This window comes from Mustela nivalis, assembly GCF_964662115.1.
Source record: "Mustela nivalis genome assembly, chromosome: 2".
In the NCBI taxonomy this organism is placed as follows: Eukaryota; Metazoa; Chordata; class Mammalia; order Carnivora; family Mustelidae; genus Mustela; species Mustela nivalis.
The window spans coordinates 162,328,736-162,343,530 of NC_139021.1; the positions used below are offsets into that span (position 1 = coordinate 162,328,736).

General features: G+C 50.1%; 1 protein-coding gene across 3 annotated transcripts in view; it reads right to left on the bottom strand.

Moving 5' to 3' along the window:
- Positions 1-14,795, bottom strand: part of SH3PXD2A (SH3 and PX domains 2A) — a 233,736-nt gene that overhangs the window by 169,566 nt on the left and 49,375 nt on the right. For all 3 annotated transcript variants that reach the window (XM_082722448.1, XM_082722446.1, XM_082722447.1), the window contains exon 2: positions 11,101-11,181. In XM_082722448.1, coding sequence (XP_082578574.1) covers positions 11,101-11,181 — 81 coding nt within the window. The remainder of the gene's footprint in view (positions 1-11,100; positions 11,182-14,795) is intronic.

The following is a 14,795-nucleotide window of genomic DNA, read 5'->3' on the forward strand; positions in this document are numbered from 1 at the left end:
TTATCTCCTGGAAATCTCACAACAGCTCTGAAGCTGCTTCTATACTGAGAACTATCCCACCGCTGAGAAGGTGAGTCTTGGAGGCCAGGTAACTGTTCAGGATCACCTGGCTGGTAAGAGCTGGGGTCCACGCACACACCTTCATCAATCTGATAACAAAGCCAGAACTTTCCTTCACCACGAGAAACTGCCCCATTTGGAGAACCAGGAATCTGGCATCAATAATCCCACAAGCAGGGGTGCCTGGGAGGCTCAGTGGGTTAAAGCCTCTGCCTTCGGCTCAGGTCATGATCCCAGGGTCCTGAGATCGAGCCCCGCATTGGACTCTCTGCTCAGCAGTGAGCCTGCTTTCCCCCGCTCTCTCTGCCTGCCTCTCTGCCTACTTGTCATCTCTGTCTGTCAAATAAATTAATAAAATCTTTAAAAAAAGAAAAAAAAAAGAATCCCACAAGCTCTTCTGGAGACCCCAGTGTTACCCAGCTGTGGAGGTTTCTGAGGAATCTAAAACCCTTCTTCCTTAGCTCCAGCTAAATCGAGGATAAGAAGGAAACAGCGTCAATCCTCTGACAACTCTTACAATGACCTGGTCTGAGCGGACATCCTTGAGATGCAAGAATCACAGCCCCTAAAGTCACTTGGGGGGGCTGAGGTCCAGCCAGGCTGACGGGGAGCTGATGAGGGGGGTGGGTCCCTGCAGCTAGCATCTCTGGGTCCCCCTGCTGGTGGCAGTTCACCTGCTGGGGAGGTGGGCGGAGGGGTGCAGAACAAACTGGCTTCCCTCAAGCCCATAGCCCAGGCTCCCACCACTCACCCCGGCTCCCCCACACACCTAGCTCCACACAAGTCAAAAGCAAAATCAACTGTTGCTATAGGGTGAGGGGGTGTAATGATGCCAAGACCTCCAGGCTCAGATCAAGGAGCTGCCTTGACAAGCCAGCCAGGGGGTCCCCCAGCGAGCAGGCCCGACGGCTAAGCTCTACACTTTGGCTTGCTCACTCATGCTGTGCCTTCTGCCCTGCCCTGACTCGTCCACCAGCTGGTGGCTCTGGCTAAGGCCAAGGCCATGGGCCAGGCTTTTCTGCCCAAGACGACCCTGACTTTTCCCCAAGGGGTTCCCAGCACCAAGCCCAATGCCAGGAACGGCCCCAGCACCCCTCCAAAGGTGCCAGGATAGGCTTGAAATTCTCTCCCGAGGGAAGGGAGTGACTTGGCCCCAGCTGAAGACTTCAGGGAGTGTGCGCACACACATGCGCGTGCACACACACACACACACACACACACACCTCACACAACACTCACCTGACCGCCACCAAAGATCCTCCTTCCCTTCATTCTCCAGGATGAAGGGGCACACTGTCCCCCATCCACTTGCCAGCCAACTTTCCTGCTGCTTATCCAGAAGGGTAGCTGGGGGACCTGGTTGGGGCAGAGCTAAGTTTTCCAGGTCAGACCTCCGGGCCTGAGGCCAGAGGAGGGAGGTGACAGGTGGCAACCGCACTCTGGGGCCTCCCTGAGCTACCACCCAAACACACCCTGACATGACACCTGATGCTGGGAAAACAGGGCGCACAGCCCCAAGCAGTCATGCAGGCATGTGGCCTGACTCAGACGCAGCCTCAGGAGGAGCTGGGGTTTATCATCAGAGAGAGGTGGGCGGAGGTGGGCAGGAAAAGGGGGCTGAGCTTCAGGAAGGAGCCGATCCTGTGAAGGACCCGCATCCAACCTTTTGGGAGCTTCGGGGGAAGTCTTCTGCTCTTGGCAGGGGCATCTTCTCCGGGGGAGGGGGCATGCCTCCTCTCCCACCAGCTTTCTTGGTGATGCAATGGGGCATTCCTGCCCTCCCCACCAAAAACCAAAGGAGGCCTTCTGGAAGGGAGGCCAGAATCCTAGACTCGTGAGAGCTAGAGGCTAGGGTGCCTGAGTTCTAGTCCTACTGTCACTTCATGGCCTTGTAATTTGGGCAGGTCCCTTTCCCCTCCTGGAGCCTCACTTCCTCATCTGTCAAATAAAGGAAAAGGGCTACATGGGAGGGTAGCCAAGAATTTTCACTCAAGGTGCTTTTACCAATTGACAGGTAGTCTCTCCCTGAAGGTATCTGATTTTATTTTTTTATTTTTTTAAGGTTTTTGTTTTGTTTTTTTATAAAGATTTTATTTATTTATTTGACAGACAAAGATCACAAGCAGGCAGAGAAGCAGGCAGAGAGAGAGGAGGAAGCAGGCTCCCTGCTGAGCAGAGAGCCCAATGTGGGGCTCGATCCCAGGACTCTGGGATCATGACCTGAGCCGAAGGCAGAGGCTTTAACCCACTGAGCCACCCAGGCGCCCCTTGTTTTGTTTTTTTAGATTTTATTGATTTATTTGTCAGAGAGAGTAGAGAGTGCGCACAAGCAGGGGGAGCGGCAGGCAGAGGGAGAAGCAGGATCCCCACTGAGTAGGGAGTCCAATGCGGGACTCAATCCCAGTACCCCTGGGATCATGACCAGAGCTGAAGGCAGATGCTTAACAGACTGAACCACCCAGGTGTGCCTAATGATGTTTTCTTTAGAAGGATTCTGGGACCATGTCTGGGCTCATGATCGATGAGTGATGTCTGCCATGGGTATAGGACAGGAACATGCCAGGATCAATTAATGATGTCTGCTGTGGGCATGAGGCTGGAAAGTGGCCACGTGAGCAACTGAGAGGTATCATCCTAGTAGGTGATCTCTAAGGGCCTTCTGGTTATAAAACTCACAATTCCACCTTTCCCCAGCAGACCTGGTTAACACTGGTTGGCAAGCACACACCTCTCGTATTGTGATATTTGCACACAGCTGATTTCTCTCCTGGCAAGAGGCATTTTCATCAGCCCTGCAGGACAGTTACTGGGGGAGCAGGCAGCCTCCTGAACTCTCTCCATCCATCCGTACTCACAAGACTTCACCCAGAAAGTTACAGACAAGGAAGCAATGCCAAGATTTAATATCCAGAGGACATTTCAGCTTTTCTTATAATTGCCCGCATGTCTATAAAGGAGCTTCCCCACCGTGTGAAAATCCCACCCTGGCACAGGGAGGAGATGAACACTCAGCAATGGGCAGAATAGCTCCTGGCTTCGTGGTGCAGTCACAAGTGAAGGTCTCATCTAAGAGGGCCTGTGCCCTTGAGCTCCCTGGGAGGCATGTGCCTGGGTCACCTACAGACCATGTGCTAAGAACATTGGCAGCGTGGTGAATATCCCGCAAGTCTAGGCTGCTGAGTCAGAGAAGCTCCTCTCCTCTCTTTGAATCTTTAGGCTCTGCTTGGCAGGAAAGTTCTCCTGATGGCAGGCTCCACCAGAGACCACGCTCCCGCCTCTTATTTCCCTTTGTAAACAAATGTGTGAGGCTGTCCCCCTCTGTACTCTGCCCCAAGTCCACCACCTTTCCTCTTCCACCTTTCTCCTTCAATTCTGGACCCGCAAGGCCCCTGTGTATAGGGTTATTCCTAAAACCACAGGGTTGGGGAAACTGCACGAGAAGGGGTTACTAGCAGGGTACAAGGGAACCCCAGGATTTCATCCTGAGCTGGCCTCAATGTAACATTTCACCAGGCCCTCCCTTTCTTTCCTGGGGAACAGATACCCTCAGCACCCTCCACCCCCACGCACACCAACAGCAGAGCTTGGCAGAGGAGAAATCAGGAGCAAGAGAGAGAGGAAGCTGGAGTTCACCCTCAGGCCACAGGGGCAAGATGAAAGACAGTAGTTAAAGAAGGAGCCGGCTGGTGGGTGGGGGGAGGGAAGCCAGCCGTGGAATTCCCAAGAGCCTCTGGACTCCCTACAGGGCTCCCCTGGAATCCCCCCTGTGCTCCATCAGGAATCTGAAAAACGCCTCCTTCTAAGAGCAAGGAAAAAGAGCAACCAACAATTACTTGTTTTCCCAACAGTGTTGCTGGGAGGACTGTGCTTTGGTCATGTTGGTCATCACTCTTTGGAGGTGGAGAGCTCTATCTAGGAAACTCTTAGCATGGCCACCTGCACCTCCTGCCTGGAGGCTTGAGGAGCTACGGGATGAAGGTGAAGGCTGCATCCATGGGGGAAGGAAAAAAGCTCCACCTGCAGATGGAGTGGGCATCTCCAGCTCTTTCCCTCACAGTTATGTTTCTGCAAGCCTACCCACTGAGTGGTCAGCTTCCCTGTCCAGAGTCTCCATGTTGATCACGACTCTGTGGGCTTTCTATACGTGACTAATTGCATTCTTCGTATCCCCCCAGGAGATGGGTATTTTCATTAACCCCATTATACAGACGAGAAAAGCAAGGTACAGAGAGGTTAAAGAACTCACCAAAGGTGATACACAGTTAGTAAGGGCTGGAGCTAATCTTGGATCCCCATCGCCCTGGCTGTGGAGTCACTGCTCGTAGCCCCCTCACTCACAAACATGCAGCTTAGTGTGTTTCATCGTGACACAAGGCCCACCCCCCAGGTGCTTCTTGCCCCAGGGAACACACATTCATAGGTTTTGAGCAATATCTGAAAACAAGAGTCCAGTTTGACAAGGTAATTTGGACAAATCCCTGGGGTTGGTTGTAATGGGTTCTAACCAGTCACATTCCATAGGACTGATTGAGAGTGATGGCTCAGGAAGTATGCGGTAATGTGATTTTAACAATTATTGTCATTTTCTTTCTTTGGTTAGATATGCTCTTCATGATGATTTTTTTTTTAAACCAGTATGCCTTCTGTCCCATTATACTATAACGACCGGGAAAGATATATTAAATGTAGACCTCCTACTTTTCCCACCTCTTCCCATAAGTATCTTTTTAATTATTAAATATTGACATTGTAAATAATATATGAGCATATTCTCCTGTTTTAAAAAAGTAAAACATTACAAATAAGGTTAAGTTTCCCCTTTGATCAAGATCCTCTTCTCACTGATGTCCCTCACCTTCTTCCAGAGATAACTTTATGACCACATGGAAATGCATCCTTCCAGATACTTAAAAAATATTTATATACTTATGCTGCACATGTCCTTGTAGCAAATATGTCTTACTGTTGTTTTTGCATAAACACTACATCATTTGAAATCTGCAGTGATCATTCATTAACATTTCTTGGAGATCCATCCATGGAACGGAGATTAATCTCATCTGTTTTGACCGTTGAACAAAATGCAGTGAGAATACCACCACTTACTTAGCGACCCTCTGTGGATGGTCACGGGGTTTCCCACTGTCACCATGGCAAACAACGTGAGGTTCTCCATGCCTTGCTGGGACTGTGGACTGACCTTAGTCAAAGCCAACGTTCTCCTCTGCCCAGGGCATGTGAGCAATCATAGTAACCTACCGCAGCTCACCACACTTCGGGAGCTGGCCCTGCCATGCCAGGTGCTGTGACTCTCTACTGTCCTTGGAACGAAACTATTAGAATTTGGCAAGTTCCCTCCCCAGGTTTTGGCCCGACCCCTTGCCTTTACTCTAGGGTCAATGACTTCAAACAACACAGAGCTTGACTTGATGATGAAAAGACAGAGCCTGCAGGACAGAAACTTCTCGCCTCTCCTGTTCTGCTCTCAGGTTGGTCCTTGGCACACATCAGAACAACCCCCCCGCCATTTGACCACAGCTGTGGTGTGCTTTGAACATCAAACCAAATGAGAGCAAATCTATGAACTACACTAAACGAAGCTGAATGAAACAAAAACTAAACCAAATTCTAAATTTAATAAGTAGAAAGATGAACACAGATGTTAACCTGCTAAAGTGATGGGCCCAAAATAAGATTCTTCTTCTCCTAAAAACACAGTGATCTTAAAAACACAATTAACACACTCCAAATGGCTTCAGAAAGTGCCCCTCCAACACACACACCCATCCCAAGGCCAGGAATGAATGATTTGGAGGGGGCAGTCTTGTTCTTCCATATTGGCCTGGTTATTCGACAGCTAGAAAGTGAGTGTGACCTCGGGTGGGGTAGGTAAGTGGAAAGTCTAGAGAGATGAATAAGGAAGAGAGATGAAAGCTCTTCACAACAAGTTAAATCCTTCAGAGCACATGAGCAGTCCTGAACAACGTCCTCAAATCCATCTTGCAAGCAGTGTGGGGGATGCCTGAGGGCCTCTCCTGGCGCTCGTCAAATATTGACGCTCTGCACTCACTGGCCGGAGTTCAGAGCCAAGGACCAGCGGCAGCACGGGGCCAGTGTTTGCCGAGCGATTACCGCAGCCAAGCGCCTTGGAGGTCAGATTGTGAAACAGCCTTCGGTGGAGCCGGGCCTTCAGAGAGCCTTCCGGTCCTGCCCCAGTGGGGGGGCTACTTAACAGGGAAGGAGTTGTGCAAGGACATTTCCAGAGGCTGGAAAAGTGGTCCAGTGCCAGGGAGAAGGTGACTTAAGAGCATCTGCGGCCCTTTACCGTCCTCCTTCTCCCCTTAACTGTACCTCCAAGTAATCCAAGCCCTTTAGGGCCAAACGGGCCTCACCGGCAGGGCTTGTCCCAGATAGTTCCCTCTGGACATGTCCCTTTTCCTGATCAGATAGGCGGAGTGGTGGATTATTTTTAGAAGACATCAATTTCCACTTGGAGACCGAGAGCCTCTCTTCTCCCTATTCCCAACTTAACACCCGAAATGCCCTCAGAAGCCCTCCCTGGCACTGACCCGGTTTCCAGAAGTGTCTGGAATAGCTATTGAATTGAATTGCTCTACTGATGGGGCAGACCGCGATGGAACAGTCTCCTTCCTCCTGCTGGGGCCCTAAAGATTTGCAAGGGCAACGGGGGAGGGTCTAGGAGTGTAGCAGGGCCCTCAGGGTGGGCATAAAGCCAGATCAAGCCTGATATGTGCCCCCCAAGATGGTCTACAGTGGCACAATCATAATACAAACATTCTATACCTGTCAGTATGGAGCCCTGGGCCACTGTGGCTGCCGCATACTTACAGACAGCAAGTACGGCCAAGAGAGCCGATTCATTTCATTCTTACAAAGGAATTTAACTTAATTTAATTTAATCTTTCAAATTCTTAATTAAGTTAAATGGAAATGTAAATAGGCCCATGTGGCTAGTGACTAACACAGTGAATGCACAGGTGTGAAGCCTCCATGCGTCCCAATGGGCAGGGAGAGGGGCCGTGCATGGGCAAGAGAAGGTTTGGGGCAGAGTACAGGGTCTTATCCCCATGCCCTTGGAAGGATTTCAGGAGGGTATGAATGACTAAAAAGGTTAGAAAATTATATATGTATACTCATGCCTTTATCTGAGGAGAGAGTCTTTTGCTTTCATTAGAAGCACAAAAGAAGCCCTGATCTCAAAAATGAAAGACAGTAACTCCTTGATCTGTCAGATGCTGCTCACTTCTCCAGGGAAGCCTGCTTGGATCCCCGAATATAGGGTTTTTCAGCTGTACATCTACAGTACTTTTCTTTGTAGCATTTGAAATGTATAAAATTGTACGTACATCATTTTTAAGAAGATTTTATTTATTTATTTGTCAGAGAGAGAGAGAGAGAGCACATACGCAGGGGTGGGACAGAGGGAGAGGGAGAAGCAGGCTCTGCCTTGAGCAAGGACTTGATGCAGGACTCGATCCAGGACCCTGGGATCATGACCTGAGCTGAAGGCAGACACCTAACCAACTGAGCCACCCAGGTACCATAGATAGTTAGATAGATAGATATAAGATATGGATATAGACATAGACATAAAATTTTTTTAACTAAAACTCATCTTATTTCACTAAGGGGTAAGTCCCATAAATTAAGCAGTAACCAGATCTGCTTTTGCTCATCAATAAATCCCCAGAGACTGACATAGCGCATAGAGGATAGACACTTAGATTAGATAGACTGAGGGTGGGTGGGTGGGCGGATGGACGGATCATCGATGATGACTGATGGATAGAAGGAAGCAGGCATGCAAGCATAAATGAATAAACAAATTAACAAACAAATTAGGGATATCTTTTACCCCAATAACTGTAATTCTCAAAAGGCAACCAAAGCCCTCCAAACTGACATGGGGGTATGGGACTGTACCACTCCAGGCTGCTGTCCCAATCAGAATCGTACAGGCATCCTTCTTGTTCTCCTATCCTAAGAGGAATGCTCTTTCCTTCCTCTCCACCCATAGCACGTTGCCTGGTGATCTATCTAATCTCCAGTGTACTTCATTGCGTAAAAGTCTACTTTCCCCACCAGACTTCTAGAAGGAAGGGACCTTGTCCTCCTCAACTAGTATCCTCAGGCCGTCCCACTTCTTGTCCTGCAGAAGCACGAATGTGTTGGAGGCCAGTGCCCTCTGACCCTGGGCCAGCCTGGCTCACCGGTCTTTATACAACCACCCTCACGACTCACAGCCAGGGGAAGGTGGCCAGACTGAGCCAAATGGAAATATAGGACACACCATAAAATGTGAATTTCAGATAAACAACGAGTCACATTTTTAGCCTAAGTACTTCCCATTTGGGAACACAATATTTGGGACATACTTATAGTAAAAAATCACCACCATCATTAGTAATCTGAAATTCATTGGACATCTCCTATGTTATCTGGTGACCCTACTCCAGGGCCTCAAAGGGAGCAGGTAGCCAGTAAGTAAGGAGTGTGGGTGGCATGGGAGAGGAGGGAAATAAGGAGATAAATGACCAGCTCTGTAAAGTCCCAAGGCTTCTGATAAGTGTAGAATGTGCTACCAGCTTATCTGCAGGTTCTCTTCCCCAACACCATGAATGAACTAGCCCCCCATGCTTCACCAGACAACTCATTCATGCCACAGGTCACATCAAAGGTACACTATCTCTCCTTCAAGCACCAGTCCTTCCGCTCCCGCCTCCCCCAACCTGCCACCCACTCAGGGCCGGCTGTGCGTGCATGAGACTGTCTGTTCCCAAGGATCTTGCATAGATCTGCTCATGTAAACCTCACGACAACCCTCCTGGGTGGGCACTAATCAAATCTTCATTCCACAGATGGGAAAACAGAACCTAGAGAAGTCAAGGCCTGTTTCCAGAGTTATACAGTGTGACAGAGCCAGTAACCAGTCTTAGGCAGTGTGTCCTCAGTGCCTAAGCTCTATGCTGCTTTCTCGCACAGCCACTCAACAAGGCCACTTGCGAGGGCACCAGGGACCAGAGGCAGAGCAAGAAATGTCACTCGTTCTTCCTCTATAGGAGCCGCCATATTAAAGTCAGTGACCCTGATAAACAAGAAAGGCTTTCCAAAGTGAACACCACCGAAAGTCCTCATGTCATGAGTTCTGTAAAATGGACTCACAAAGATGCTACACTTGGCTCAAAGGTGAAATTCCAAAGAACCATCCCAACCCCTTTCCAAACTGCCTCTACAGGTGGCGATGACCCATGCAGACAGGCCTGGCCATACTAATGGTGAGAGCCAGCACATCGCACAGATGCTCCATGCTGTGTGTCCCAACACACAGGAAATAAGCCCTCTAGGCAAGGAAGACGTTGGGGGGAGCAGCATTCCTTTCTCATGAGGTTCTGTAACTAGGGAGGGGGTGAGGGAGCAGAACAGAAGAGGGGGAAGAAAAGCTCTGATTTGAGAGTTTCCACTGGCTCGCAGACCCTCTCTGGCTCATCAATGAGTCCTTTCAGGGTTCCCTCTCCCCAACTAACTTATCATTTCCTGTCCAGCACACTATACCCATTGATGGGGTATCAGCAAATCCTACCAGTTTATACCAGAAGGACCCAAGGAGATCAGACAGCAATGGGGGAGGTGAGGAGAGGAAGAGGCAGAAGGTGAGGAGTGGCTTCCACCCGTATTGTTGGACTAAGACAGGGTTTACTGGAAGACAGGAAGCTGGCTCACCTTCGGCTCATCTCATAAGTAGAGTGATAAGGACAATGGAATAAAGTCAGGTACTTGGGGGAAAACACACAGACCTGGCCTCTCCAAGATGACTCACTACCAAAAGCCTGCAAATGAAGGAGTGGACCTTGGTTGCAAGGACCAGGGGTGTGTTTCTCTTCTTTGGGTTTTTATTGGCTTACACCAGACTTACAGCCCTAAGGAATAATCTAGAACCTCTCAGTTTTCCCTTCCTGGTATAGGAAGTGTTTCTGTCCAAGCACGGTGATTCTGCCTTGATGGGTGCCTAGGCCCCTGCTGTCACCTCTGTGACCCTCTAACCTGGGCCACACTGATTGGTCCAGAGAGGGCACCTGACTCAAATCAGGCCAATCCAAGTCTTCCCTGGGATTCTTCAACTTGAAACTAGGAGAGTCAATCTCTCTGGTGTTGGAAACGAATAGATATGAAATTCAGGAGCTGCTGACAGTTGAGTTCCTCAGGAACCTGAGGAGAGAGCCCAGAGAGAAGCAGAGAACAGACTCAGACAGAAAGCAGCTGTGTTGTCAGCAGATGTTCCTAGAGAGTCCACTGTCTCACTCTCCTCTTCACCCTCTGGTCAACTGCATGACCACCGCTGGTATCTCCTTCCAACCAAGTCTCCCATTTATCTGGGCCGCAGGAGTGTAAAACTATCCCTTGTGACTCAAAAAGTCTACGCAAGTGAGCTGGCACCAAGGGAGGTGTCTGCAGGAGGAGCTGTGTGAACACACCAGTGCACATTAGAGAGTCACACACGCCATGCGCATGTACGAACAGGGAGAGGGAAAGCCTTACTCGGCGAGACAGACGCAGTGGTATGCCCAGTTTGTGTCTGCAGTTCAAGAAACTGCTTATTTTCTGTTTCTGTCTCTCCTGTGTGTTTGCTTTTCTTTGTCTGCAATGACGTGGTGGCTTGTGTCTCACCCTGGTTGTTTACAGTTACATGTCTGCTCATGCACACAGCACCCACGGCCATCCTCCTGCCTCCCTACCCTGGTTTCCTACCCGCCAGGCAGAGGAGGGTGACAAAGCTTGACTGTTAAGACCATCATAGGAAGCCCACAAAGCCCAGTGGCTGCCTGTAATATTCCAGACTGAGCCAGGCCCAGCAAGACAGGCGAGGTTTCCTCATTTGTCCCTCTGCTCTGACCGAGACACGGACCCGAGAGCTCGGACAGGGGTTCTCCAGATGAGTGAGGACATGAGAGAGGCCAGTCCCACAGAGATCCAGGCCACTGCAGGGGAAACTGGGTACCATCTAAACTCAGACCAACTTACCTGCAGGTCAAAGAACTTGCTGTACCTCCGGTAGATGGTCTGGGACGTGGAGTCGGACCAGGTCACATTGATGATGTATACCTGTGGAGAAAAGGTAAGATCAAGTGAGTAGGTGGTGAAGGCCTGGCTTCAAGCTGTACCAGGCACCATGTACCATGACTGGGGTTACCCCATGACCATGACCATTCCTATCTCCATCCCCAGAACCCAGCACAGTGTCAGGTATCACACAGATGTACACACATTTATTTACACACACACACACACACACACACATCGAGAAGGATATTCAATAAACTACTAAGGATGATTATCTTAGATTAGGATTACAAGTGGTTTTCATTTCCTTCTTTTCTTTATATGTTTTTTATACAATGAACATACATTGGGGTTGTCAAAAATTCCCACTGGTTCTCCAACTCTTAAGTGAATGAGATTCTATAAGAGGTCTTCCCAAATTGCAGGTGTGGGAACCCACACTCTGAAATTCTGCATAAGTAGATCTGGGGTTTCAGGACTCAAGTATCTACATCTTATTTTGTTTTTTAAAGGCTTTATTTTTTTTAAGATTTTATTTATTTATTTGAGAGAAAGAACACGAACAGGGGAGAGGAGCAGAGGACAAGCAGACTTCTTGCTGCGTAGGGAACCCAATGCAGGGCCCAATCCCAGGACCCCGAGATCATGACCTGAACCAAGGGCAGACGCTTAACTGTCTGGGCCACCCAGGTGCCCCCTAAAAGCTTTGTTTTTATCCAGCAGTTTCAGGTTCACAGCCAAACTGAGCAGAAATTACAGAGCGTTCCCTGCAACCCTGGCCCTCTCCCACCACTTGGGTGGTGCACTGTTAAAACGGGGTATCTATCCTTTTTAACAAACCACTTCTGCTGTAGCTGATCCTCAAACCCACTCTGAAAAGCACATCAGGTGACCATAAGCATTTCAGAGACGCGCAGATTCAGCCCAGTATCCCTACGTCTCAGCTCAGGGCTGGGCACAGGACAGAGTGCACGCTCAGAAAACATTCTGCTACACTGAACAATCGAACGGACACCCTGGACAAGAGGCACATTTGCAAGACAGATGTTAGCGCATGTCAGATTTGTAAACTTGTCTGAAATGAAGGCATTTCCAAGACCCCATTCCCAGTGTCACCCCACTTCCTGGGGCTCAGGCTCTCCGCGGCTGGTGCCTCAAGCCAGTCTGGCCCAGGAGGTGGGCAGGCCTGCTGGCTGAAGAAGGAGAAAGTCCCCTGCCACACAATCTCTCTGGTGTTAAGGACAACACTGAGACACTGTGGGACCCCTGCCTTGCTTCCTTCCTCCCGAGAGACCGAGCGGCTGTGTCCACAGCTCTGGTTCGCTTCCCAGGGTGCTCATCAGCATCTCCTGGCAGGCTTCACAAAAACGCAGATTTCAGGCCCCTGCCTAGGGATTCGGACTCAGTAGGTCTGAGGGGACTCCACCTGTGAGAAGAAAATGGACAGCAAAGCCAGGGTCTCAGCCACCGTGAGAAGGAAGGAATGTGAGCAAAGATCCCTTGGCCTCAGGGTAGCTGAAGTCCCCGGATGCCCAGAGCAGGGCTGTCTTAGTCTGTCCCAGCTGCTGTAACAAACTACCATCGACTCGGTGGCTTACACGACTGACATTTACTTCTCACAGCTATGGAGGCTGGATGTCCACGATCAAGGTTTCCGGTGAGACCGACTTCCTGCCTTCTGGTTGGTCTCCCTGTTCTGTGTCCTTATGTGGTGGAGAGAGGGCGCTCTAGTCTCTTCCTCGTCATCTGAGGACCCTCACCCCACCCCCTGGGGCTCCATCCTCATGGCGTCATCTAAACCTGATCACTTCCCAAAGGCCCTGCCTCAAACATCACACACTAGGGACTAGGGCTCCAACATATGGATTTGGGGGGACACAAATGCGCAGGCCACAGCAAGGGTTATGCACAGAGGGGTACGGGGCTTCATGTCTGGCCACTCAGTTAACCTCTAAGCAAACGAGCTCTGAGTCCTCCACCCCTCCTCCCCCACCTGAGCCCCCTCACAGAGTCGCCTCCCTCAGTGCAGTGTTCGTTGAGAACTGAAATCGAGGAGAGGGTCATAAAGCAAAGCAAAGAGCGAGGGTTGCCACCTGGACATGGGGTATTCACGACCTGTTTTATGTGACCCTGATAAGAAAGAACGTAAAGTAAGAGGCCATCCCTACCTTCACAAGCCCAACATAAACCATTGACTTTGATTATAACAGATAGGGGTGTGCTTTGCTTTAGATCATATATAAAATGTCTATCTCATAGAATTAAGGGTAGAAAACATTTAGGTAATGACCACTTCAGTCCAGCACAGTGCAAAGCACTCAGAAGCATTAGCTCATTCCATCGACGACGAAGCTACCATCGTTACCTCCATCCATTCTGTACAGGAGGTAGCTGAGGTTCAGAGATGTTAAATAACTCGCCTGAGGTCACACAGCTAGTAAAATACAGAGCAAAGGACTTGAACCCAGGTCCAGCTGCGTGCAATGGCCATGCTCTGGACCACACTGGATATCTTTCTGCATGTAAATTTCAGAGTGTGGATATTTAAAGCAAACTACTTAATCAGGACTGAAAGACATCTTTCTTAATAAATCTCTGGGTGGCCTGAAAAGTCTGTGTGCCCTTTACATAGGAGATGGACCTAGAGGAACATGGGGATTTTGAGAGAAAGAAGAGGCAGAACTCAGGGCCCAGATGGAAGTCAGTGGTTAGGAATGCTATAAAACCAGAGAAGCACAGAAGAAACCCTCACGCACAACTGGCTTCATTGACTGTGGCCAGATGCTCTGGGGTTTTCACCAGGATTATAACCCATCCTATCCCCACTGCTGACTCTTGGCTCCTTGACCCCCAAATCCTTCTGGCTCCATCTCCCGTCCCACCACATCTCCCCTTCCCACAGGTCCCAGGCAGGGAGCAGATGCTGTACATGGCCAGGTGCTGCCTTCCTGACCTCTGCCTGGGTGCACACACTATTAGGAGGCCCCAAGCGGCAGTGCCCTCCCAGGAGAGAGCCTGTGGGCCATTAGACAGCAGCCTTTCTCTCCGGCCAACCAAGCGGGGCCTGGAGGAAGGGCTTAACTGGGGCTTAACATGACCCATGCTCCTTCCTCTTCAGTAATTAGGGGCTTCCCTTCACCTCCCAGGGAGAATTAATTATAGGCTCACAGCCTCCGGCAGCTGGGAGGCCTCTCCATCTGCAGAGGAGGAAACTTAGAGCCAGGATGGTGATTTGCCAAGGAAGAGGCAGACACTCTGGAGTCAGTCACACCTGGGTTTCCCTCTGAGGACCGCCGCTATTGGCTGTGAGACGTCAGCCCAGCCTCTCGGACCCTCAGGCTCCTCCTCTGTTCAGTAGGCACAAGCTTGGGGTCCCCACTATGCTGGTTACCATAGCAGGTGTGCTCACTCCATTAGTGCCAGAGCTGGGACAGGAGCCCAGACCTCTCAATTCCCAGGCTAGGACTTACCAGCACACAACCAGAGCACCCTCTCACCCTCTGCACAGAGAACCATCTCTGTCTGACCCTTGACCTGAACCCATCCCAAAGGCAAGCCTCTGGAGAAAATACAGAGGGCAGGGTGGTAGAAGTTGCCCTGTGAGCCCTGCGGGCCACAGCCACCAGGCTGCAACCCGGCCATGCTTCCCCTCAAAA